General features: G+C 44.7%; 1 protein-coding gene across 4 annotated transcripts; it reads right to left on the bottom strand.

Moving 5' to 3' along the window:
- Positions 1-872: 872 nt before the first annotated feature.
- Positions 873-23,713, bottom strand: Arhgdib (Rho GDP dissociation inhibitor beta). Of its 4 annotated transcripts, none has more exons than XM_045139504.1 (6): positions 23,590-23,713; positions 13,295-13,478; positions 12,633-12,716; positions 8,887-8,963; positions 5,688-5,751; positions 873-1,542 (listed from the first exon to the last, which is right to left on the bottom strand). In XM_045139504.1, exons 2-6 carry the CDS (start codon positions 13,470-13,472, stop codon positions 1,343-1,345), a joined length of 603 nt encoding a protein of 200 aa, XP_044995439.1. In that variant the 5' UTR covers positions 13,473-13,478; positions 23,590-23,713; the 3' UTR covers positions 873-1,342. The 4 variants fall into 4 exon arrangements, with proteins under 4 accessions (XP_044995439.1, XP_044995437.1, XP_044995436.1 ...); XM_045139502.1 differs by having other exon boundaries at positions 23,471-23,609; XM_045139501.1 differs by having other exon boundaries at positions 13,295-13,484; positions 23,590-23,607.
- Between the last annotated feature and the right edge of the window lie 3,595 nt (positions 23,714-27,308).

Raw genomic sequence — 27,308 nt, forward strand, 5'->3', positions numbered from 1 at the left:
ATCTGTCAGCTTAGATTGTTAATGGGAGACAGGGAGGAATAAATAGATCATTTAAGTATAAAATGAGGAGCGGGGAAGCCTAGAAAAACTCTCAGATGCTCTGAGAGTAGAGATCAAGACCACTGAGGACAATGTTTGGGTTTGGTGAAGGATTTCTGCCTGCGAGTGGAGTTCTAGGTAAATTAGTTTTTGTTGTTGTTGTTGTTTTGTTTTTTCCTGAAAACAAAATGTGGAAATACAAGGCTTCCTGGGCAGAGCCAAAACACTGACATGTAAACATAATGTGAGACAGCATTTTTAGTCAGTGAGAATTATGTAAATGGGGCTGGAGAGATGGCTTCGCAGTTAAGGCGCATGTCTGTGAAGCCTAAGGACCCAGGGTCCCACGTAAGCCAGATGCACATGGTGGCACATGCATCTGGAGTTGTTTGCAGTGGCTAGAGGCCCTAGTATACCCATTATCTCTCTCTCTCTCTCTCATAAATAAATAAGTGAAAATAAAATCTTGAAAACAAGAGAATTATGGAAATGGAGTGACAGGAAAAGGCATGTTGGGCGGAGGGAGGGCCAGCATCAATGGCTTTTCTAGGCTAAACTAAATTAAGCATAAGCGCTTTTATTTCATTCTGTAGGTAGTAAGATGTCACTGCGACAGCTTTAGCAGGGGAAAGGCAGCCTTTGACTTGGCCCATAAATTTAGAAGTTCCCTGTCTGTATGCTAAACACTCATTGGCATTGCCCTGTTAACGTCTGTTGGCATGCACGTAAAGAATGCTGTAGTGTGAATCCCACCATCACCCACCCATGGGGGCCTCGAAGTGAGAATTCCGGGCACCATGTCTGTTTGAAGGAGGAGCGCAGAGGCATGAAGGTCTCAGTCACACATACAGTGGTTTTATTCTTATTCTCTTGTGCTGTTTACAGTGTTTCTCATGGAAGAAGGGCCCCAAGTGGCAGGGAAGCTGAGAAGGGAAGCTGAGAAGGGAGTCCCGGGGCTGGACAACCCAGGACAGGGACGAACTACTGACCGCAAGGCAGAGGGAGTGGTAGTGGGAATTTGTCCATCTCCTGGTTTCTAGCTGCTCAAATGAGGACAGGAGAGCAGGAGATCGTGGGGGGTCTGGCCCCGCTGGAGGCAGGGGGGCGATCCTAGGGGTCTGGCACCGTTAAAGCCTGGTTTAAAGCCTCATGTGCGGGAAGCACTGGGAGAGGCAGGGTGGGATAAGATGTGTCACTGAGGACACGTGATGGGTGAGAGAGAAGGGACCCATCCATGAACAGAGAGACAGGGTGATGGACATGGCCTGGAGAATTCTTCCTGGTGGAGTGAGTGCGGGGGTGCTCAGTCTGTCCAGTCCTTCTTAATGGTCAAGTTCCACTCCCAGGTGAGGTGATCTTGTCTGTCGTCATCGGTGAAGAAAGACTTGTTGTGGTAGGTGCCTCGGGCCATCATGCCCTTAGGAGCCTCCTCTGTTGGAGTGAGGAACTCATATTCCTGTGGCCGAGGCCCGTAGCTGCCAACCATAAACGTTGCTTTATCCACTGGGAAGAAAGAAAAGTCCATTAAAATAAGAGTTGATAGTGGAAAAACACTCAAATAGGAGAACTTGGAGTACAGCTTACAGCAATAGAAGCCAAGAGAAATCATTTCCAAGCCTGGCTGAACATTAGTTGCACCTGGGGTAGTTTTTCTTACTCTTAAAATAAATTTTTTTGTTAAGCTAGGTGTGGTGGTGCATAACTGTAATCCCAGCCTGGAGAGGCTGTAAGAGGAGCATGTATTTGAGGTTACTGTGAGCTACATAGGGAGACCCTGTATCAAAAACCAAACCCCTAAAGCAGATATATTAAAAATATTTTTAAGGGCTGGAGAGATGGCTTAGTGGTTAAGGCACTTTCCTATACAGCCTAAGGTCCCAGGTTCGATTCCCCAGAACCCATGTAAACCAGATGGCTCATACGTCTGGAGTTCGTTTGCAGTAGCTAGAGGCCCTGGTGTGCCCATTCTCTCTCTATCTCTCTCTCACTCAAATAAATAAATTAGAAAAATATTTTTAAAATCAAAGTGCCTTTCAATGGGACACACTTTACCCCCTCTCAAAGGCTATGGTTTAATAGGCTTCAGGGGATACCAAAGATCAGATCTTTAGAAAAATATATCATAGCTGATCTGATTCTGATTATTAAAAAAGCTGGGTTAGCTGGGCATGGTGGCGCACACCTTTAATCCCAGCACTTGGGAGGTAGAGGTAGGAAGATCATTGTGAGTTCGAGGCCACCTTGAGACTACATAGTGAATGACAGATCAGCCTGAGCTAGAGTGAGACCCTACCTTGAAACAAACAAACAAACAAAAAAAGCTATGGGCTGGAGGGATGGCTTAGCAGTTAAGGCGTTTACCTGAAAAGCCAAGGAACCCAGATTTGATTCCCTAGGATCCACGTTAGCCAAATGCCCAAGGGGGCACAAGTGTCTGGAATTTGCAGTGGCTAGAGGCCCTGGCATGCCCATTCTCTCTCTCTCAATCTCTTTCTCTCCCTCCCTCCCTCCCTCTCTTCCCCTCTTTCTCTGTCAAATGAATAAATAAATAAAATATTTTTAAAAATCTGTGTCATCAATGCCTTAAAATGAAGACCAGTACTCTATTTTTATTTTTTTTATGTTATTTATGAGAGAGAATGAGTATGGGCACACAAGGCCTTATACCACTACATGTGAATTCCAGACTTATGCACCACTTTGGGCATCTAGCTTTCTTGGGTACAGGGCAATCAAACCCAGATCATCAGGCTTCATAAGAAAGTGCCTTTAACCACTACGCCATCTCTCCAGCCTGAGAGCAAGACTCTTTTAATGGAGATATAGCAGATCACACTATCAAAACAACAAACAGACTGAGATGTGAGTTCTGGTTTCAGTCCTTAACTATCCAAGCCACGAGACGGTTGGGGCCTTCTTTCTTCCTGTGTGCAATGAACTTGAAGGCCTTCCTATCTGCTGCCACTCTGTGAACACATCCATTGGAAGAATTACTTGAAAAGCTGGTGATCACACTACTCATAACTCAGAGATAAGGTCATCCGAAGGAAGGTGAAAAAAATCTAAAAAGTGGAGAGGATGGCGCAAGTGGTCAAAATAATAGTCAACCAAGCGTGTGTGTAAGTGAATCACCGGGTTGTATATTCAGACAAGTGGGCATTAGAAAGTGCAAGTGATGGTGAACAGCTGAGAGATAGGACATAGCTGCCCTTTTAAGTACTGCCATTTTTTCTAACTTCTTATTTATTAGCAAGGGGGTGGGAGAAAGAGAGAGAGAGTGAGAGAAACAGAGAGAGGAAATGAGAGAATGAACATGCGTACACCAGGGTCTCTTGTCACTTCAAACAAACACAGATGCATGCGTCACTTTGTGCATGTGGTTTCATGTGGGTCCTGAAGCATCGAACCCAGGCCTTCAGGTTTTGCAAGCAAGCATCTTTAACTGCTGAGCCATCTCTCCAGCCCTGGTGCAAACTGTGGAGAACAGCTATAGCCAGCAGAGGCTGCTTGTGGAGGGAGTCTATGTCACCTTTGTGCTCAAAGGAAATAAGAAACTGGACTAGCTTTTCATGAGACCAGACATTGGAAAGGACAATCAGTGTTCTTCAGATCCACAGTCCTCTCTGGAATTTTAAAAACACTTTTATGTATTTGTTTATTTGAGAGACAGAGTGAGAAAGAGAAAGAGCCAGACAGAAAGAGAATGGAAGTGCTGCAAACGAACTCCAGACACATGGGCTACCTTGTGCATCTGGCTTACCTGGGTTTTAGGGAATCGAACCAGGGTCCTTTGGCTTTGCAGTCAAGTGCCTGAACTGCTAAGCCATCTCTCCAGCCCTCTAACCCTTTCACTATTCTACTATATCGGAATTTATATTAACCTATTTGAGGCTTTTGAATTCCTATTTTTAATATTTTATTTATTTATCTAAGAGAGAGTGAAAGAGGTAGAGAGAGAGAGAGAGAGAGAGAGAGAGAGAGAGAGAGAGAGAGGGAGCGAGCGAGCGAGAGAGGGAGAGGGAGAGGGAGAGAATGGGTGTGCCAGGGCCTCTAGCCAATGCAGATAAACTCCAGACACATATACCATCTTGTACATCTGGCTTTTGTGGGTCTTGGGGAGCTGAACCAGGGTCCTTTGGCTTTGCAGTTAAGTGCCTTAACTGCTGAGCCATCTCTCCAGCCCCTGGAATTTTATTATTTGATTGACTCTTATGTCATACGTAATTTCTCCCGTCTCCTTTGTCAATTGGGTGGGGACTGGCCTAGGCTTTACTGTTGCCACCTCTGAGGCAGAAAGCCAGGCAGGCTGGCAGGGACTGGGCTTGAGGGCACTACTTCCTGCCCCTGGTAGTGGAAAGAAACCAGATCCAGGTCCAGGACCAGAGCGGAGTAAATACGTTGTTCCATGTTTCAATTATGCACCTTTTCTCAACCCTCTTAGAAAGAGATTGTTTTTTTTTTCTTTGCTTTCAAGACAGGGTCTTGCTCTAGCCCAGACTGATCTGGAATTCACTATGTAGTCTCAGGGTCACCTCAAACTCTTGGCAATCTTCTTACCTCTGCTTGGGATTAAAGGTGTATGCCACCACATCCTGTTTTTTTTTTTTTTTTTTTTTTTAAAGTATGTTTGTTTATTTGCGTGCAGAGAGGGAGAGGCAGAGAAAGAGAGAGAGAGAGAGAGAAAAAAAGAGAACAAATACACCAGGGCCTCCAGCTGCTGCAAACAATCTGGACATGTCTGCCTCAGCATGCACCTGGCTTTACGTGGGTACTGGGGCATCGAACCAACGGGGGCCAATGGGCTCTGCAGATAAACACCTTAACCACTGAGCCATCTCTCCAGGCCTGTTTTTTTTTTTGTTGTTTGTTTGTTTTCTGAGAAAGACTCTCATGTAGCCCACCGTGGCCTCAAACTCTATTACCTATCCCCAACATGAGAATTTTGTTGCTTTTTTTTTTGGCAGGGGACTAGGGAATTGAACACTGCCTCCCGGCCCCCCTTGCTCTTGCTTCCCACGGTATTCCTAACTCCTACTCCTGATCATGGATCACCCAGTGGGGGTTTCCTATCCGCCAGTTCTCTGGCAGGCTTCCCATTGTGAACTGCATTTCACTTTTGTAAGCAGTTCTATGTCCTTTGCTTCTTTAAAGCTTATCTTGGGCTGGAGAGATGGCTTAGCAGTTAAGCGCTTGCCTGTGAAGCCTAAGGACCCCGGTTCGAGGCTCGGTTCCCCAGGTCTCACGTTAGCCAGATGCACAAGGGGGCGCACGCGTCTGGAGTTCGTTTGCAGTGGCTGGAGGCCCTGGTGCACCCATTCTCTCACTCTCCCTCTATCTGTCTTTCTCTCTGTGTCTGTTGCTCTCAAATAAGTAAATAAAAAAAATTTAAAAAAAACATTAAAGCTTATCTTGTTTACTCTTCCCACAGATGAGCAATAAAACTGTACTCCACGTTCTGAATTGTAAAGACCAGGGACTTGCCGCGTTTGAACTAGGTGTCATGACAATAATGTCTAAGTCAGAGTCCTGGTGTGCATTTTGCTTTTGCTGGATCTCCCGAGGAGTATATGTGACCGACAATTAATGGCCAGAGGCTAAAGCATCAGACAGAAACAGTTCAGGACAGTGTGAGGTCTGGAAGCCCTTACCTTTTAACCCAGTTCGGTAGGTATGCTGGACATATTTCAGGCCTGACACAATATCCCTGTTCACCTGTAGTTGGGCAAGATCCAAGGAATTCAGGTTAGAGTTAATTTCCCCCTCCCCCATCTTTCATACTTCCTCTGCCTAGCTAGCCACAGGTCTTCTCTGAGCGTGAGAGGAATATAGACTTCATCAGAATACATGCTACCATGATCCCTTAGTGTGGTTGCGAGGCAGAAATTGGAGACAGCTTCCAATCTAGGTCTCATTCTTGGCTATGGTAATTTTTATTTTATATGGGAGAGAGGAGTACTAAAAAATTGTCTCATTTTTTTTTTTCACTCATACTTCTTTCTCAATGGCTAAGGAAAAGTTCAAGATTTTTCTCCTTTCTGCCAGTCAAAACACTGCTGTTGTCTCAGGGAAAGTTATACAAATACCAATGGAAAATATTGTGTAACTATTTGAATACCATATCCTCAGAAATTATCCACCTAGCATATGACCAAAAAAAAAAAAAAAAAAAAAAGACCCAAGGAGGTAATGGAAAATCAGGCGTGGGAGATGGTTATGTCTGCCATTTACCCAAGATTGGAGTCTTGAGATGAGGTGATGGACCACCCCCAAACAACCTTTCTTATAAATGATGTCTGAAGCACACTGGCAGACATTGGGGGTGCTTGTCACCGTGATGTTTCCCGAGACTTTCAAAGAAAACCCACTGAGACAGGATGAAAACGTAGACAGCCAAGCATTATGCTTTTTCCATGACTCATTTTACCTGGAACTGAACTGGATTGTCCGTTAGTGTCATGCAGTGGCCATGTCTATATAAACAAATTAGGGTGGACATTGAGTCACTGAGGGTTTGGGTAAACTGTTCAGCAAGGGAGTGAATTGAAGGCACCTTCAACTAATTTTCTCCAACAATAATTACGGCCATCGTCATGTGCTGGGTACAGCCATGAAACAATGTGTTAGTGGAACATTTTGTCCAGTTGATGGACACATGGCAGAGCAGTGAACATTGCTGTCTTCGATTCTAAACCATTGTTAGGCTCTATTATGGGTTATAAAAAGAACCAACAACAGATGGGACCAAACAGCTTCACTGGAGAGATTACCTCTTCGCCTAGATCTAGCTCACAGGACCAGGAGAAATGAAGGCACTTTTTTTCTGCAAGTCTGCAGCGTGACCCTTGGACTTGGTGGGAGATGTGATCAGATAGGAACAAGACCTCAGAACAGGAACCACAGTGGGACAGCAACAAGAATTTGAAGGCAAAACGTCTGCTCCTGGGGCATTACTCGAGTGCATCCATTTCATACCAACACACGGAGGAGGGATGAAACTCGAATGCTCACAATCTCCTCTTCTCCTGCCCACAACCCCCTCTCTGCTGAGTCTTCCACCCCAGAAGGAGGAAGTTTTGCTGACATGAATCAAACAGAACTGTGGAAGTCAGAGGTATTCCATGTCCTTGGTAGACAGAGGAAAAGGGAAGCGAGACCAAACCAACCACCCTGGGCTACCGGTTCTAGAGTACCGTAAACTATGGGGGGGAGAAAGAGAAGAACACTACAGTGGATAACAGAGAGTGACGGGATCGTGAGGTGTATAACTGGAACTGTAAATACAATTTCCTTAGATGTTTGTCAAGGGATATGGGTGACAATTCAAACTTCATTTCAATTATTTTGATACTTGATTCTTCTAATTGAATCTCCAAGCTGGCACAAGCCACAGTGCGGTTTGACTTTACTTGGGCTACACAAGAGAGTGGTCTTGAGCCAGAGAGATGGCTTAGCAGTTACGGCACTTGCCTGCAAAGCCTAAGGACCCAGGTTCAACTCTCCAGGTCCCACGTTAGCCAGATGCACATTGTGGCACATGCCTCTGGAGGTCATTTGCAGTGGCTAGAGGCCCTGGTGTGCCCATTCTCCCTCTCTCTCTCTCCCTCTGTATCAAATAAATAAATAAAATTATAAAAAAAATTTAAAAAGAAAGAGAGTGGTCTTAATCTTGGTGGAGCCAAGGACAAACTTCTAAAGTGGATGGGACTTGAAGACCTTTCTTTCCTTTATGTGTAACTCGGACCCACACAAGTATGTCTATAGACCTTCCCTTACTGCTCGTATCAGAACTTCCTGGCTGTGTTTAATGTAAGTACAGGTTTTCTCAGTTCGACAAGGCACCGGTACAAGTGATTAAACGTCAGGGTGACGTAGAGCTCATTGCAGCCCTGTTCAGGTATGACTCTTCACCACACCCCAGGTGCTCCAGTAATAAGCAACAGGATGGGGAGCAAAACCGTTACCCACAATTCAAATGCCAACTCTAGAGTAGATGTCAACAAATATTTGCAGTATGGAAAGGTTTTAAGGCATATTTATATGTGGTGGGGAGTGGTTATCCAGCCACCCTGAATCATATCCTGCACCCAGGGGGAACTTGGGCCCGGCAGCAAACAGAGCAGACGGAGTCCTTCGGAGCAAGCCTTGTCCAGGGGAACATGACTGAGTAGGAGCGAGGGATAGCCAATGCAAACAAACTATGAAAAGCCAACCAGGGCATTGCTGGCTTACTTTGTTTTGAAAGCCAAGGTTATTTTTCTGGTAATTGTAACTACTCACCAGGATATATGGCTATTCATCACCTAGCTTTTCGATTATCTTGTCATTTGCTCCACAAATATCCCTGTAATTTCCATCTATTTTGTAAAGACAACACTGCTCAGATTTGCATCGCCGTCAAGAGACGAGAGAGTGTTTCGTTTATGGGTGCATTGATTTAACTTTTTTGTGAATTCCTTAATGGGCATTTATAAACATCTTCCGTTTGTAAAGTTGTTTGAAATAGTGGAAAGAAAGAGAACGAAAATTCCCCCTTCCTCTGAGTGCTCAGATTGTGTAAGGCGGGGATGGTGCAGCCTACAGCGGCTTGTCTCAATACTCAGAGACGCAGTGACCCTTGCTTAGTGGTGAAAGGAGAGCCCGAGGCATCCTAGCTGAGAAAATGCAGGAAGCAAACCTGGGTCTCCACAGGAAGAGCTTAGAGGCAGGGACAGGTTACACCAGACCCAGGACTGGGGCAAAGGGTGGGGATGGAGAGGTCAGGGGGAAGGGGCCCACAGGATCATGCAAGAAACGTAGTCACTGATTATAGGTTAGGTTTCTAAGAGCGCAACATGGGAAGATACTTACTTTGAAGTTAATTTTGACTCTATATTCAATGCCTTCCTTTAGCACATAGGTTTGCTTTTTGAGGGCTTCCAGATCCCCTGTAAAAGAAGAAGATTTAGAAAGAGTTTAGTCTCCTCAGGACACTCCTGGATGAAGTTTAAGTTTCAGAGCCATTTTCTGGGCTCATCCGAGTTACGTGGCTTAACAGCTACCTTAATTCAAAGTATCAGAGGTGAGGGTCTCCACACAAACACATGCATAAGCACATACATAACACAACACATGTGTAGAGACGTGCAAGCATGCACACAGGCATACACGTACATTGCCTGGAATCTTATAGCTCAGTAATGAGAGGAACGTGCTAAAGTTCTCCCCGCAAGTTTAAGAACAATAATAAAAATACACATTAGGCCTGGTGTGGTGGTGCATGCCTTTAATCCCAGCACTCGGGGAGGCAGAGGTAGGAGGATCTCCATGAGTTTGAGGCCACCCTGAGGACCCAGTGAATTCCAGGTCAGCCTGGGCTAGAGTGGGACCCTACCTCGAAAAACAAAACAAAACAAAAAATTAGTAGTGGCTTATGAATATATACTATTTTTTTCCCCAGAACTTCTGATTTGGACTGAAGAAGATAAATCTTTTTGACTTCTCAATATAAAAGGAGTTTAAATCAGCCATCCTAAAGAAAAATGAATTGACTTTTTATTCTGTATTGAAAATTTGCATACAATCAAGTGGTCATATGGAGAGGTGATTAAAGACATTATCCAATAAAGAAATATTAAAAAAAATTATATGGGGGGCATCAGCTATTTGTTTAGGTAGATTGGATAATGTATAAAGTACTTTTAGCTTTAAAAATGTGTTAATTTTGGTACTTTTTATTATCCTAAATAAATATTCACTTCAAGCGTACTTTTGCATATGCCTTTGCAATGTCATATTATTGTCATATTAATAGAATTTATCCTTTTAAAAATTTATTTAGAGCTGGGTGTGGTGGCACACGCCTTTAATCCCAGCACTCTGGAGGCAGAGGTAGGAGAGTTGCTGTGAGTTCGAGGTCACCCTGAGACTACATAGTGAATTCCAGGCCAGCCTGGGCTAGAGTGAGACCCTACCTCAAAAAAAAAAAGAAAAAGAAAAAGAAAAACTACAATTGTATTTATTTGGTGTGTGCGCATTCGTGTCCGTGGGTGAGTGCAGGTGTGCCACAGTGCGTGTGTGCAAATCAGAGGTCAACCTTGCGGCTGGTCCACAACTTTCCACCTTGTTAGAGGCCTGGCAAGTCATCATCCACTGCTCCGCTCTTGAGAATTGGGGGAAATTCTCCTGCCTCAGTCTCCCTTCTGGACACTGGCACGCTTGGATTACAGCAGCCTGCCGCAGCTTCTGGCTTTTCCCTGGGCTCAGGGGATCCGCACTTAGACACTCACAGGTGTGAAGCAGCAAGAACTTACCCACTCACTGGGCCATCTCCCCAGCCCCCACATTGGTTTAAGAAAGATCATTTAATTTATATAAAGCTTCAGTTCAGCATCTGTCCCTAATTTCTGTGCCCTGGTGAGGGAGGTTGTCATGCTTCCTGCTTTCCTCTGTGTGACCAGTATAATTTGACATTCGTGTGTGTGTGTGTGTGTGCGCGCGCGCAGCTCTAGCCAAATGCTTTAGTTCATGAACATCATTCTATGTATTTAGCTTAGTAGCTTCTTCATGCTAGAAACCATATTTGAGGGTTCTCTGCTAGGGAGGGAGGGAAGGAGACCAAGCTTTCCTACAACAACTCCAGGCCCTTCTGAGCAGATCTCCTTAGGGTTTGCTGACACTTGATCTTGCAAAGGGACAGCTGCTCCTGGCCAGGTTTGGTAGGAAGAGGTCGGAGGCTGGGTGGGGGAGAGTGAGTCCCCCCCCCCGCCCCAGGGAGATGCTGGAGCGTGGGGGGCCTGGGAAGTGTGTGCTGTCAGCTCTAACGATTTCAGTTGAACAGGAAATGTGTCTTCTGGGCCTCTCAGTTCCTCCCTGTGACAGAAAACTCCAAATAAGGTAAAGTGTGCACATTTCCCGAGAGACGGAAGTGGCTAGGTCCCTGCTAGGCACACTGATTCCGCAGTCCTGCCCGTTCCTCTTTGCTGGAGACCAGCTTTTGAATTGGGCAATACTTTTTTTTTTACCCTCTTGACATCTGGCTTCTGCTCTGCCCCTTTTTATATCCCTTCCAGGTCCCCCATTTTCCTATTAAACCCGCTTTGCATGTTATCTCTGTATCTTCTTAAAACCTGTCTTAGGAAAGAACTTGGCCCTAAGTCACAAAGCGAAAGAAAAAAAATCAGAGCGTTATTTTGAGGGCAAGTTGTATATGGAACCAAACCAGGCTTTTGAATTTAGTGTGTGACTTAGGAGGTCTTGGATTGCTTCATCCCTTCAGCTAAGAGCTAATAGTTAACATAAGATTAATGCTTCCTCTGACTATAGAAATATTACAGCTCCAGCAAGATGCAGCTTGCTTCTTTGCATTTTCATCCAGGCTGGGGAGACAGCTGAGTGGGCTACATGCCTAATCCTGAGTTCAGACCTCAGCACCCATGTGACATGCCAGGTGTAGCGATGCACAGGTGCAATCTATGCCTGCACTAGGCAGGAGGACACGAATGGATCCCTGGAGCTCAGTGACCAGCCTACCCAGCCTAATAGATGGGCTGCAGGCCAGTGAAAGACCCTGTCTGAAAAACACATGGGCAGTGTTCCTCTAGATGGCTCCCGATGTTTCCTCTGGCTTCCACACTTATGTGCACTACACACACATGCACACACACACACACACACACACACGTATACCACATCAATACACAAATACACATACATGCACGTACAACACCTATGCAGATACAGGCAAAAACTTTCCACCTACAATGCTTCTTCAAATAATAGCAATTTCTCTATTATGACATGGAAATAAAAATCTGAAATAGGGGAGAGATGGCTTAGCAGTTAAGGCACTTGCCTGAAAAGCCAAAGAACCTTGGTTCAATTCCCTAGTACCCATGTAAGCCAGATACACAAGGTGGCACATGCATCTGGAGTTCGTTTGCAGTGGCTGGAAGCCCTGGTTAGGAATTGGATTTCTACACACACACACACACACACACACACACGTGTATATGTTGTTTTTTTTGAGGTAGGGTCTCACTCTAGCCCAGGTTGACCTGGAATTCACTATGTAATTTCAGGGTGGCCTTGAACTCATGGCAACCTACCTACCTCTGCCTCCCAAGTGCTGGGATTAAAGGCATGTGCCACCATGCCTGGCTTAAAATATATTTTTATCTATTTACTTGAGAGAGAGAGGCAGACAGAAAGAGAGAATGGGCACACCAGGGCTTCCAGCCACTGCAAACGAACTCCAGATGCATGTGCCTCCTTGTGCATCTGGCTTACTTGGGTCCTGGGGAATCGAACAGAGCTCTGTAAGCTTCACAGGCAAATGCCTTAACCACTAAGCCATTTCCCCAGCCCCCCCTTTTTTTTTAAAAAAAAGTATATTTTATTTATTTACTTGAGAGAGAGGTAGATAGAAAGAGAGAATTGGTTTTTTTAATTATTACTAAATATGGACACTTGAAGCCTAATCATTGGTGGATTGCTCCTAATGTGATTGACCTGTGGGAGGAGGCACCTTAATAGCATTTTCTTAGGTGTTGCCCCAGGACTACGTTTTCCTTGTGTCATCTTAGACCTGCCTAGACAGTAGAGAAGTGTCCACTTACCAGTAAGGTCCATGGTGATTGGCCCTGGCGCGTTGTCACAAACCAGGGAAAGCCGGGTAACAGTCACATTGGGGACTGTTGGGTCTGTAGAGTACAGAAAGGAATGTAAACACAGGGAAGAGGGGACCAGAGTACAGTGGGTGCCTTTCAAGGAGTAGAGAAAAAATATTAAGGGGGAAAAAAAATTCCATCTCTATGTGGAGCGTGATAGAAAGGGAAGTGGCTGGTCTTGATGCCCTCGCTCCCTGCAGCATGTGATTTCTGCACATCTTATCGGCATCGGATGCTTAGCAAGGGGCTATGATATTTGATCTATTCACTGAGCATCGCCTGGGCATGAGCTGTCCCTGCATGTGGACGGATGGATGGTTAGGCAAGGACTGTGGAAGGGAAAGAGGACACATGAATGGTTGTCTGGAATTTCTCCTAATTCTTTTTGTTGTTGTTGTTTTGTATTTTTTTTTTTTTAACTTGTCTCACTGCTCACTTGCAGATCATCCCCAGAGAAGACTTAATTATACAGCCCACGACTTGCTCGGGCCTGGGTAAATCGTGTTGCAGCCACCTAACCCTGCAGCCCTTTGCTTCTGCTCCTGAGTGGTGACAATCCCTGTCTCATCCCCCTGTACCTTCCCCCTGTCCCATTGCCTGAGCACACGTACCTGCTACCACAGGAGCGTCGCCCAGCAGGGTTTTCTTGTACTTGGCCAGGCTCTCGTCGTCTTTGTCCATCTCCTGCAGCTCCTTCAGGGACTTCTGGGGTGGGGGCTTGTAGTTGAGCTTGCTGTCTATGTCGTCCTCCCCTTCCTCCAACTGTGGCTCTGCGTCTTTCTCAGTCATCTTGATCTGTTTCGGGGAGGAGACCATTGACCGTCAGCCAGTCAGTGACTCTGAAAGATATGCTCAGGGCTCCCGTTGTCCCATCTTCACCCTAATGGACAGCTGGGGTACTCAGTGACTTTCTGATTTCTCTCAACTCAGTCTTGTTATGTTTCGTAGAATATATACTATATTCCGGTCATTTCTTTCTTTACAAATCTATTTATTTATTTGGGGAGAGAGAGACTGAATATGGTAGCACCTGGGCCTCCTGCCGCCTCAAGTAAACTCCAGATGCGTGCACTAACTTGTGCATCTGGCTTTACGTGAGTACCGGGGAATTGAACCCAGGCTGTCAGGCTTGGTAAGCAAGCATTTTTAACCACTGAGCCAGCTCTCCAGTCATCCCTCGACTACATCACTGCCAACTTGCATGGATTTTTCTTTATGGAGATGGATATCCTAGCCATTGAATAAAACCATTAGGAAAGAAATACTCCTCTCTCTCTTGTTCTCTCTCTCTCTCTCTCTCTCTCATAAAAAAGGGCTGAAGAGATGGATTAGCAGTTAAGGCACTTGCCTGCCAACCTGAGAACCCGTGTTCAACTTCCCGGGTCCCACGTAAGCCAGATGCACAAGGTGATACAAGTGTAAGGCCGCACGTGTGCACTAGGGGGCGCACACGTGTCGAGGGCAATCGCAATGGCTGGAGGCCTTGGCATGCCGATTCTCTCTCTCTCTCACACACACACACATGAAAAACTTGACAAAGGAAAAAAGAACTCACTTTACGAGATGTAAGAATGGTTCACAAGCCAAACCACCAGTCAGTCACTCCCTCAGAGAAGCACCAGATTTAGGTTGTTCCTAAATCCCCCACAACATGGGAATTTCCAGTATTTTATCATTTTAATTGAGGGACTCATTAGATTCTATATCTCAAGATTTCTCTGGTTTTTTATTTTATTTTTTGACATGTCACAGAAAAAGCAAAAGACTGAAATTCCTCTAGAAAAAAATTTTAAGTACAAGTTTTTTTTTTTTCAGTGGCCTTTCATCCATTTCTTATTTCTGGGTCCATTTCCCTTTGAGTCTCTTTTCCTGCCCTCCCCTCACTCCTCTTTCCTTCCCTTCTTTTATTTCCACTGCTCTAAGATTTCATCTATGGGGACCATAGCTCATTTCTTCTTTGATTATTGCCTACTTGCACTTATCTTACGTAAAGCCACTGAGGGTGGGGGAGAACAACATCTGGTAAAATTATCCACATGTGGACATGTGTCAACACAGGTCTTCAGAGTCAAAGTGAACTGTACAGGTGAAATAGTGTACCCTTTCTTTTCTTTTCTTTTTCTTTTTTATCTTTGAGGTAGGGGCTCACTCTAGCCCAGGCTGACATGGGACTCACTCTATAGTCCCAAGCTAGTTTTGAATTCATAGTGATCCTCTTACCTCTGGCTCCCATAGTCATAGTTCATTGAATCCATAGTTCATTGAATCATTAAGAAAATTGAGATTCAGAGGTTGGGAGAATTGTCTGCATTCACACAGCAGTAGCCTTTGGGCTCTTGGGCTAGAAGCAATGGGAGTGGCTTTGGGAAAGGATGTCATACTTTCTGTTCTCTTTCTGCTCATAAGCCAAGTTTTCACTTCTCCCAGAGACATACCTAGAAGACTGTATCTGCCATAACTTACCCAGAGTGACTTTGTGAACTCCATGCAGGCCAAATAAGACTGAAGATATTTCTAGTCAAAAGTAGTTATAATTTTGAGTTTCAATGTTACTTACGATCATTGGAAACAGGAAGATGAAGATAAATTAAATCAATTTTATACTTACTACTTATTTTTACAAAATAAAAAAAAATTGTTAAAAAATTTAAAAATAAGGGCTGGAGAGATGACTCAGAAGTTAAGACACTTGCTTGCAAAGCCTAAGGACCCAGGTTCATTTCCCAAGTACCCGTGTAAAGCCAGATGCACAAGATGGTGCTTGCATTTGTTTGCAGTGACTAGAGGCCCTGCACGCTCGTTCTCTCTCTCTTCCTCCTTCTCTCTCTCTTTCTCTCAAATAAATAAATGAAATACTCAGAAAATTAAAACAAAATTCACTAAGGGATAATCTTACCTTACCAGAACTATGCTGGTATAAAGCTTTTGTACATTTCTGTTTCCAGCACAAATATAATGTGAACTACTCAGCAGTGGTTTCATAATTCCATTTTCAAAAGGTAGAATTACATTGTACCTTTTAACAAGAGTATTTTTAAGGTAGGGTCTCACCCTAGTCCAGGTTGACCTGGAACTCAGGGTGATCCTCCTACCTCTGCCTTCTGAGTGCTGGAATTAAAGGTGTGCACCACTACACCAGCTACATCTATTTTTTTAAACATACTTTGTGTACTTCTAAACATCTAGAAAGACTAGATGTTTAAATAAGGACTTAAATTTGCCCACTGTATATGCAGTACTGGATGTTCTACTTATAATATTTTCAATTCAACATTGGTTTTTGGGGGGGCACATAACCACACTGTAAGTTGAGGAGCATTTATATTGCAGGGAACTTGTTTTAGCAAGAAGGAATGCACATGGTTATGAATGGATGATGGTTAGAAATTGGTGAAAATGACGGCAGATGTGCAAAGGGCCTGTGAGAAATGACTTAGATATTCTGAGTGTAAAATATTCCCTGTGCCTCAAGTGTTTGTGATTAAGCTTTCTCCTGTGCCTCCAGCTAGCGGAGCTCTGAGAAGGCAGAGCCTTGTGGGGGGAGGTGTGTCATGAGCTTTACTTTCTAGTTACTGGGTGTGCCCTGGCTCCTTCACGCTGCTCCCACCGGCTGCTCGCGTGTAAGGATGTGAGCTGCTTGTCTGCTGTGCTCTGCTTTTCCCCACCATGCTGACAGTCCCCCTCAAAGCTGTCAGCCTGAAACACTGTCCTCCCCTAAAAAAAGGCTGGGGGGATGAAAAGATGACTTAGCAGTAAAGGCATTTGCCTGCAATCCAAAGGACCCAGGTTCAATTCCCCAGGACCCATGTAAGCCAGATGCACAAGATGGCGCATGCATCTGGAGTTCGTTTGCAATGGCTGGAGGCCCTGGCACACCCATTCTCTCTCTCTCTCTTGCTCTTAAATAACTAAATAGATGAAAATAAACAAAATTAAGAAAAAAAAGAGAGAAATTTTAATGGAACAAAAAGAAAGAGAGAGAAGGAAAAAGGGAAGGGTAAAATGAAGGGAGAAGGAGAGGGCAGGAAGGGAAGGACAAGGTTGTCCTATAGCTCATCAGACCTCTACTGAGAAAACAAGGCAAGTATCATAAGCTCTGACTAGCTCTGAAAGTACCATTGCAATGCCTAGGTGCACTTCCCGTACGGAAAAGAAACTTGTCTAGGCCTGTTCCTACGGTAATTCCTGTCTCAGCAGAACAGCAAGTATCACTGGAAGTTGAGGCTCTAGAGAACACCAAAAAAACAAAAAAGAAAAGAAAATACAAAGTGACTAATTCAGCTCATATTTCCAACAACCATCAGAGAAAAATGAATGGGCTTGTGAGAAAAATAAAGAAGGATGCCGTAGCCGGCTGTTGTAAGTTGGGGCCAGTTAAGGACACTCTTTGTGGGGTCGATCAAAAGCAGATAGGACGTATCAGATGAGGCATTTTCTCATGGGTCGCCCTAGAAACCTAACGTAACCGGTTGTGGACACCACATAACTAACCTGGCAGAACATCAGCAGGCTATTCATGTGGGAGAGGGCGTCTCAGCAAACACTGGAAGAACTTTCCCAGAGCATAGCACAAGGCTCTGCAAAGTGAGCTGCTCAAAGCCTGACTGTCAGACTGTGACATTGCACCAATCACCTGTGCAAGTTGACCTCACTAACCTGTAAGCGTGTAGCCCTTCAGCTTCACACCCTAATTAAAAAAAAAAAAAACAACTTTATTTATTTATCTATGAGAGAGGCAGAGAGAGAGAGAGAGAATGGGCTCACCAGGGCCTTTAGCCCCTGCAAACGAACTTCAGACACACGCACCACCATGTACATCTGGCTTATGTGAGTCCTGGGGAATCAAATCTGCCTTCTTAGGCTTCACAGGCAAGCGCCTTAATTGCTAAGCTATTTCACCAGCAACACACCTCAAATTTTAAAATGTCGAATGAGAGAATGAGGAAGGAAGGGAGGGGTAAGTGGAGGGGAAGAAGGAAGCAGGAGGTACCGAGAGAGAGGGAGGGAGGAGGAGGGTAAGAGCAAAAAAGGAGGGAGGGATAGGAGAAACAGGAGGAAGGGAGGGAGAGATAAGAAGAGAGGCAAATCATTGAAATGATTTGGTGAAATCACTGCATAAGAAAAAAGAGTCATGAGGCCATATTACCCCAGAGTAGCTTATTTCTGAATGCTGAATATTACAGTGTAATAATACAGCAAGTAAAGAACTGAGAAAGAAGTTTTTTGTTGTTGTTGTTTTTGGCTTTTTAAAAGAATTTTTTTATTTATTTATTTGAGAGTGACAGACATAGAGAGAAAGACAGATGGAGGGAGAGAGAAAGGATGGGCGCGCCAGGGCTTCCAGCCTCTGCAAACGAACTCCAGACGCACGCGCCCCCTTGTGCATCTGGCTAACATGGGACCTGGGGAACCGAGCCTCGAACCGGGGTCCTTAGGCTTCACAGGCAAGCGCTTAACGGCTAAGCCATCTCTCCAGCCCCTTGGCTTTTTTTTTTTTTTTTTTTTTTGTCTTTTAAGGAAAAAACAAGGTCACAACGAGCTGGTGAGCATATTGTACTTCAGTATGTATGGATGTCTGAGATGCTGGCCGGAGATGGGAAGGGAGAGCGGCTGGGCCACCAGCCACACTGAAAAGGCCCCGCTGGCTCGACTGGTAGTTCTTAATCTTTCCAAAGATGACAAGTCTCATTTATAAAAATCTGATAAGCATCATAGGGTCTCAGAGATGAAAAGAATAAAAGCTAGGAAACTATGCCAAGTGTTCAGAGATTCACGGACTCTGGAATCCTCCACGGCCTTGCAAGCTCTCCAAGTTAGGGCCATGACCTTGACCCGGTAACTCCCAGGCAACTGGCAACGGGAAGCGTGGGCGTGGCACAGGCCGCTTGCTGCCCCCTCGAGGCTCTGCATGCATGTCGAGGCCGAGCTGATCGGATCCAACTGCACCAAACATCGGCTACACAGAAGCAGGTGGTATCAGGTGGCATCTATGTGTCTGGGAGTGTGGGCACTGAGCCTGGCAGAGGCGTGCCCTGTGTTCAATCTATATGATTTTGGGTGACCACTGAACAGGCCCCATCATGACTGGAATTTACTTCTGGCTTTCTAGCAGAGACTCCTTGAAGAAATGTTTCAGCAACCAAGAGTCCTTCTCTCCTTACCTTGGCAGGTCCATTGCAGAGCCATCTGTCGCTGCTTCATTCATTGTGCATAGGAGAGAATAATTATCTCGGTCTCAACATTTGAAATTATTCATTATTGAAGTTGTTATGTGAAATTCTCCAAAGAGGCTGAATTTTAAATTCTATATTGCACGTTTTCTTTGCCTCATTTGTGAAATTACTTTTTTTTGTTGTTCATTTATTTATTTATTTGAGAGCGACAGACATAGAGAGAAAGACAGATAGAGGGAGAGAGACTGAGAATGGGCACGCCAGGGCTTCCAGCCACTGCAAACGACCTCCAAATGTGTGCGCCCCCTTGTGCATCTGGCTAACGTGGGACCTGGGGAACTGAGCCTCGAACCCGGGTCCTTAGGCTTCACAGGCAAGCGCTTAACCGCTAAGCCATCTCTCCAGCCCTACTTTTCTTTCATCCAGTACCCCTTTGTGTAATGAAGGATACTATGACAGTTGCTGCAAATACATAAGCAATGCCTATCACGAGCAATTACATGCTTGGTGTTTTCCATGTATTATTTCATGGACACATCAAACACCGTGAGGGGAGAGACACCGTTAGTGGCGTGTTACAAAAGCAGAAAGGAAGACAGGAGATAGTGAATCCAACCCAATGCCAGGCCAGTGCATGCTTTTCTGGACCACTAATACAGCCCCACATAGGAAACAAATCTTGCTAATTCAATGATGTGACCTCCATGTGGGACAGAACATGGCCTTTGAGGACAATGGACCAGAACTTCAAAGCCTGGCTCTACAAATGATTCCTGATAGGACCTAAGCAAATTACCTCCCTCACTGAGCCTCAGTTTTGCCACCAGCAAAATGGGGGTAATGATCCTTCCTTATGGGATCGAAGGGTTAGAAGCAACATGGGTACTAACACTCTCCTAGACAACAGCGGATGTTCAATAGACCTTCGTCCCTTTTCTGACACTGCTGTGTGTTTTTGTGGCACTTGCAGCTCAGCCACCTACTGCCTAGGTACCTGGGTAGAAGTTGGCCACATCTGCCCTTTCTTCAAAGCAGAGTCTGTTTCTTTAAGGAGCAGGGAAGAGACCAGAAGTCTGGGACTTGCAAGGATTATTCATAAACGGAATCAGATGTGAAGTGAGCGATAACCACTATTTTTGTTTTGAACTCTTCCATATCAACAACTTCATTTTAGATTTTTATTTATCTTTCCCTTGCCTGATGGAAGCCAGGGGTCACACAGGGAATGATGATGAGATGTGTCGGCACATGGAGAGACCAGCTGATGGAAAGAATTCCCTCTGGCCCTAGAGGAAAATGCAGAGGGGATTTAACTCAGCTCCCAGGGCTGGAACTGATAGTGTGCTAAGTTGCGTATTTGGGTATGAAGATGAAGATTATTCAAATGTTAGGCAGGAGAAAGAAAGAGAGAGAGAGAGAGAGAAAGACACCAGAGCAGGGGATTTCCAGTAGGGCTGAGTTGTCTCTGAAAACTGCTAATTTCTCAGAAAGTCAGGGTTGTGTTGTTTTTGGTGCTGTGTCTGGTTTATTTCTCGGGACACCCTGAGGCCCGCCCCCCTCCCCATACACCTGCGTTTCAGTATTTCTAGCCACACGGATCCCTTCTGACCACCCTTAGGCTTCCTTGGGCCAATTCAACTGCCTGAGCATCCAACACGGCATAAATGCAGTGGAACAAGACCTTGTCTAGTGTGGAGCACCGAATGCCATCTTCCCTCAAGAGCAGGGAGCATTGTTTCTAGCAGCAGAGTTCTGTGACCTTTCCTTTCGTGTTGGAAAGGACTTACTATTTCCTGCCCGTGCCATCCACAGTGAGTTCATCTCACCTGGTTTTCTGATGCAAAAGGAGAAAGAAGCACTTTGTGAAGTCACTTTCACAATTAATTATTAATAAATGAATCGATAGTAATTTTCAAAGAAAGCAGCATTCTAGAAGTTGCTGTTAGGCAAAAGACTGTATCTTTGTGTGTGATGCACACCTGTGCCCCAGTGCATGTATGGAAGTCAGGGGACAACCTCAGGGCTCATTCCTCAGTCCTCACCTTGTTTGCAACAGGGTCTGTCGTTTGCCAGGTTAGCTGGCCTGTGAGCGGTGGGGGACTCTCTTGCCTCTGCCTCCCATCTCGCTACGGGGACACTAGGGTGACGGACACGTGCTTCCACATTGCCTTTGCACGGGCTCTGGTACTTGCACTGACATGGCAAGTACTTACTTAACCATTGGGCAAACTCCCTGAAGACTTCATTGGAATAACTCAATCTATTCACCAAGGCTTTAAGTGAAGCATGAAATGTTAGAGTGGAAAGTCAGTTTTCATGACCACTTGAAATTAGAATATCGCACCTGCGGAGAAGCCACAGTGGATTTATTTTTATTTTTATTTATTTGAGAGCGAGAGCGAGCGAGAGAGAGAGAGAGAATGGGCACGCCAGGACCTCCAGCCACTGCAGATGAACTCCAGATGCATGCGCCCCCTTATGCATCTGGCTAATGTGGGTCCTGGAGAATCAAGGCTCGAACCAGGGTCCTTAGGCTTCACAGGCAAGCGCTGAACCACTAAGCCATCTCTCCAGCCCGCCACAGTGGATTTTTAACCAGCGCTGGCTGAGGAAGCCAGATTGTAACATAGCACTGAACAACTTGGGGAGGGCCCATGCACTAGACGATTGCCCGTGACATTTCAGGAGCATACGAGACGTGAGGCATGCGACTGTAGACTCTAACAGGATTCTGAGCCATGCACAAAGACACACACACAGAACATGGAATTAGAGGAAACTTCCTCCTTGGGAATTTGCTCAGATGCCATTCTGAGGCTGTGTAGCTGTCAATTCTTGTTTTGTTACAAGTGTATGACTTTAGTCAAACCATTTAACACTTCTGGACATTGATGCACTTCCCCTGTGCTCTTATGATGAAAACTGGATTTTCTCAACACTGAGCATGGCATGTAGCAGCCACTGAACTAATGTCGGTTCTCTTTTCTTTCTGTGCTTAATTGTTGCTCCCCAGGGCTTTTCTCTTCCTGCTAGCTGACTTTTGTAATATATTGTGTTCCCAGAGTTTTTTTTTTTTTTAATTTTTTTTTTCCAGTATAACTCTACTGTGCTGAGCATCCAACGCAAAGAGAGTTGTTGTGATGCTGCTCAGTGCAAACATCCCTAGAGGGAAACACACACTCTCCACCGCCGGGAAGAACCCGACTCCAGTGCCTGGAAGATGTCTACAAAACTTGGGTCCACTAAACAGGGAGGTTCCTTGTGGGAAGGATCCGGGCACCGTGGATAGACAAGGAATTATTCTCTCAGAAGTCCAAACATCTCAAAAAAGAATAGGAAGAACTCCTTACTAAACTTGCGCTGTGATTGGAATTGAGCGGGATGTTTTCTTAGAAATTGTGCAAAAAAGAAAATGGCAAAATTAATGACAATGGCTGGTGACCAGAACCACTGCAACCCCCCACCCCCCTGGCCCAGCCAGCAGATCACCACTGGCCTCTTGATTTCTGCTTCCTCATCCCGGCAGTGAGGCTTCAATATGCCAACTCCTATTTCTAGTGGGTTTGCTCTCCTCACGGAGGGGTGATTGCCAGGCTAAGTGGGGATAACCCACCCTCTCATTTGGAATACAGAGCTTCCCAGGGTTTATAGACTCATGCCCCAAGTTACCCTAGGTTCTGTGTTTAGACCATGCAGGCTGGAAATGCATTAAAATGGAGAAAAAACATGTTTCAGGTCACCTCTAAAGCACTTGTTAATAACACCAATATTCAAACCTTCACAGCTTGAAGGTGCACTGGCCAGTACTACGACTGGACTCTTAGATACTTCTAGAACCTCTCTTTAGCATATATATATATATATATATATATATATATATATATATATATATATTGCATCTTCCACATTTTCTCAGATGTCAACTTTGTTTTGGGCAACAACATTGAACATGCATGTGCCCATTTCACTGCAGAACTTCACAGTTTTTGTTAGTGGTAGAAATTCTATCACTGCCTAACAGGTAAGTAAGTAACTGTGCTCTACTGTATTGCCAGCAGTTAAGGGAGGACTTTATTGTGTATTTCTCTAAAAATCACCAGTCAACTCTTCTGAGGAAAACACTTTAGTATTCCACAGCTCTGAATCATTTTATTTTCTTTTTTCAACCAGGCTTTTTAAAGCCTGCTTAAAAACAGGAAACCGCACATCTCCACCCTAGCACAAGCCGGCATCCACCAACACAGTCCCTATCAGCACGCATCTACAGTCTTTCTGTGTCTGAGCCTGGCCAAGTGCCAGTTGCTATCCTGTAGGGAAATACTCCAGTGACCCCCCCCCTCCAGGTAATACCAGAACCCCTCTCCAGAACGGGGGTGGGCTCTGCCCTCCTCCAGCTTCACCCCCAAACCATAGCTACCATTCCCTGATCCGACTTCTCCTTTTCTGCAGAGCTGTTTCAGCTGCCTCATTGGTGGTTTTATCCTAAGGCTTGGTTTAAAGAATTGCCCCCTCTTAAAACCCAAACCAGCACCGTCCAGGGCAAGGGCATATAGTTCAAAGATTTCCTATGCTGTGCCCACCTGTCCTCCCCCATCCCTGGGCATTTCAACTCACATTCAAGGCTTCTTGTTTCTGTCCGTGCTGCCTCTATCTCTCAACTCTGACTTCTGAGTACTGGCAGTTAAGACAGGAAGGAAGTTAGTGCGAAAAAAAAAAAAAATGTTTTAACCTACTTGAAGAGGAAACCCTGGGCTGTCTCAATCCTGTCCTGCACCGACTATCTCTTCATCAGTCAACCCTGAACAGCATTCTTGCCAATTAATGGCACATGTTTGAGCGAGCCAGCCCATGTGACTGGGAATGCATGAGTGTGCATGCTGGGGGATGGAGCTGATAGCATGTGTGTTATAAAAAAAAAAAATTGTGTGGATTTCTCTGAAAACCAAGTCACTTCACAGCAGAAGCTCGGAGAGGCAGGCAGCTCAGAACCAGCCTATAAATTCCTATCGGCGGCACTTTGTACCCCTAGCTTCTGTTCTTATAAGGTTCCCGCCAGCATCTTTATTGGCAAGATAGTCTGCTGGCAGCAAATGCAATTATGAATATTTGAATGCATATAGTTGCTGCCAAATTTAAGCTATTTGTCCTCAAACAGAATTTTGGAGTATTATTTGTTGGTTTTAGCTTTGAGATGTAGCTTTGTGTCATACCACCAACAACGAAGTGTTGTTTATTATTATTGTTATTATTTTTGCTATTTTTCTCCTTTCAAATCAAACAAACAAAAGCTAAGACACTTCCTTTGATCAGGCCCTGGAATGCAGGTTACAAAATAAAATACAATTTCATCAGTTCATCATTTTAGATATAGATTTTTTGGAAATCTATGGCAATTGAACAAGCGCTAAAAGTGACTATGTCCCATATTTGCGAAAATGGTTTCTGAAGTCATTTAAATGGGAGCAAGCAGCAGAGTCCAAATTCAGACCATTTCAGGAAATGAAGTTTTAAAGCATGCATGCATCAGTCTCTACATTCCTATAGCTGTTGTCTCACTATTATCTATTAATCTTAATATTAAAATTAATTAATATTAATTTGATTGATGTGGGTACTTTTATTGGCATACTTACGACTGAGTGTTGGAGCAAATGTACTTGGAGAAGATGGCATTTGTTTGTTTCATTCAGATGTGCCACGTGCTCGTTGGTTTGTTTTCTACGTGGTGTAATTGAGCATATTTTGTCTTTAGAGTGAGGGGAAATGCAATGAGTGGAGGGACAAGCCGTGTTCTTTGGTGTGAGAAAACAACCTTTTCCAGAAAAACAGAAGGGAAGGCAGTGCCTGTGTGCACGCAGGAGGCGGGGGCTGGGGGCGTTGCATGCCTGTAATTCTATCACTCAATTTTAATTCTTTTTCTGAGGTAACGGCTTGTTTTTAGCTCAGGCTGAACTGGAACTCACTCTGTAGTCCTAGCCTGGCCTCTAACTCATTGCCATCCTCCTGCCTCTGCCTCCCGAGTACTGGGATTAAAGGCTTGGCTATTTCTCAGGAGGCTGAGGTAGGAGGATTTCTTGTTCATGGTTAGTCTGGGTTACCTAGTGAGGCCCTGTATCCAATAAATAAACAAAGTAAATAAAAATAAAACCAGTACATAATTAAAATTAGTAAAGGTACTAATAGCCAAAACCTGTTCCATTCTATAATTTCCAAATTATATTGGTAAAAGGTAGCTCTTTTTTTTTCTTTTTTTGTTTTTCGAGGTAAGGTCTCACTCTAGTCCAGGCTGACCTGGAATTAACTCTGTCATCTCAGGGTAGCCTCGAACTCATGGCGATCCTCCTACCTCTGCCTCCCCAGTGCTGGGATTAAAGGCGTGTGCCACCACGCCCAGCTACTTTTCTTTTTTTTTTTTTGAGGCAAGTCCAACAGGCTGTTTTTTTTTTTTTTTAATGCGAGAGAGAAAGGAGAGGGTGGAGAGAATGAATTGCTGCACCAGGAACTCAGCCACTGCAATCGAACTCCAGACACTTGTGCCACCTAGTGGGCATGTGTGACCTTGTGCTTGCCTAACTTTTGTGCATCTGGCTTACATAGGATCTGGAAAGTTGAACATGGGTCCTCAGGCTTTGCAGGCAAGTGCCTCGATCTCTAAGACATCTCTCCAGCCTGGTAAAAGGTTGGTCTTGCAACAAAGCATACATTATAAATAAAAGCCCATGATGATTGACACAGAAGGAAAAGAGGAGGCATATGAATTTATTTGACAGTGTTTGCTAAGTATCTCTTCTCTTCCAGTTCGTGGTACAGGAACTAAAGCCCAATCTCAGCCATTTTGTGGGACTCACGTTCTTGTGAGGAGACAATTTAACATAATACACAACACATTGATTGGAATATTTTTTTTTAATTGGAAATGGGAGAGTCAAAGTCTACCATCACTGCTGTCTTCTTGTGCTAAGGGGGAAAACATCCCTTGTAAGGCAAAAAACAAAATAAAAGAAAAAAATTAAAATAACCCTCTTGAGCTGAGCCCAGAGTGTTCTAATAGTTTTTGTTGATGTGTTACTTTATATACTTATTTACTTATTTGAAAGCTATGGACAGGGAGAGAGAGAAAGGCAGAGAGAGAGAGAGAGAGAGAATGGGCATGCTAGGGCCTCTGGCCACTGCAAACGAACTCCAGATGCATGTGCCCCCTTGTGCATCTGGCTAACGTGGGTCCTGGAGAATTGAGCCTAGAACCGGGGTCCTTAGGCTTCACAGGCAAGCACTTAACCGCTAAGCCATCTCTCCAGCCCGACGTGTTACTTTAAGTGTGGAATGCATATGTGTACCCGTAGACTAGGTACCACTGCTTATGGAGAGACAGCATTCATAATTTCATCCAGTTTGCAGAGGCAACCAAAGCTTTAAAAGAGTGTGAACGCCTCCCGCATTTTGATGATTTAATCCATGGCCCTGCATACATTCTATACCAAACAGCAGATATTCAGCAAAACTGTGAGGACCTTCTACAATACCTTTTGGCACCACAGTCAGTGCAGGGGTCTACCCCAGATCATGACTTCTCGTGTTCTTCTGTGGCGGGTCATTACTCCTCACATGTTTTTACAGGTGGGGAAAAAGGAGCCAGTTCCTGAAAGAATGTTGAACTGGCAGACACTGCTTGTCGCCCATGCTGACAAAGGTAAGTTGTAAGCCCAGACTTCCTTCCTCTTATGTAAATCATGAAAATATGAGAAAGTGCCAGACTTGGAGAAAAGAAGTTTACTTCTAAAAATCACACAAGTCCTGCCATGCCAAGTGATATCAATAAACCCTGGAGAGCTGCTTACGAGTTTTCAGAACAACAGTGAAATCCGGGAGGTACTTTTGGATGGCTTCAAGTGTACAACAGAAAGGTAAATTCTGGGCAGATCTTCTGGGGGTGAGGAGAGCAATATCCTTGGCATAAAAACTCACTGTTCAATTTAACATGCAGTAATTTTCCAGGTCCCGTACACAAGCACAGAGATAAATATGATGAAATCCTAGACACCCCCAACTTGCCAATGGGAATATGAGGAGATAGAAATAAACAAACTAAACACTTTCTGAGCATAAGAACAAAGAAAGTTTTATGGAGTAAAAGTAAGGATATCAGCTGGGTGTGGTGGTGCACTCCTTTAATCCCAGCACTCGGGAGGCAGAGGCAGGAGGACCGCCATGAGTTCAAGGCCACCCTGAAACTACAGAGTTAATTCCAGGTCAGCCTGGACCAGAGTGAGACCCTACCTCGAAAAAACAAATTTTTTTTTTTTTAAATGTAAGGATAACAGGAAAGGCTTCTGGGAGAAAGGTCCAGTCGTGGACGGGCACTCAGTGTTGGGTGGTCAGTGGGGAAAGGTGGGGGGTAGAAAAGAAGTCCCCCCGAGGGCATGAAGAAGCATGAGCAAGCATTGCACCCTAG

The sequence above is a fragment of the Jaculus jaculus genome, chromosome 22 (assembly GCF_020740685.1).
Source record: "Jaculus jaculus isolate mJacJac1 chromosome 22, mJacJac1.mat.Y.cur, whole genome shotgun sequence".
NCBI lineage: Eukaryota > Metazoa > Chordata > Mammalia > Rodentia > Dipodidae > Jaculus > Jaculus jaculus.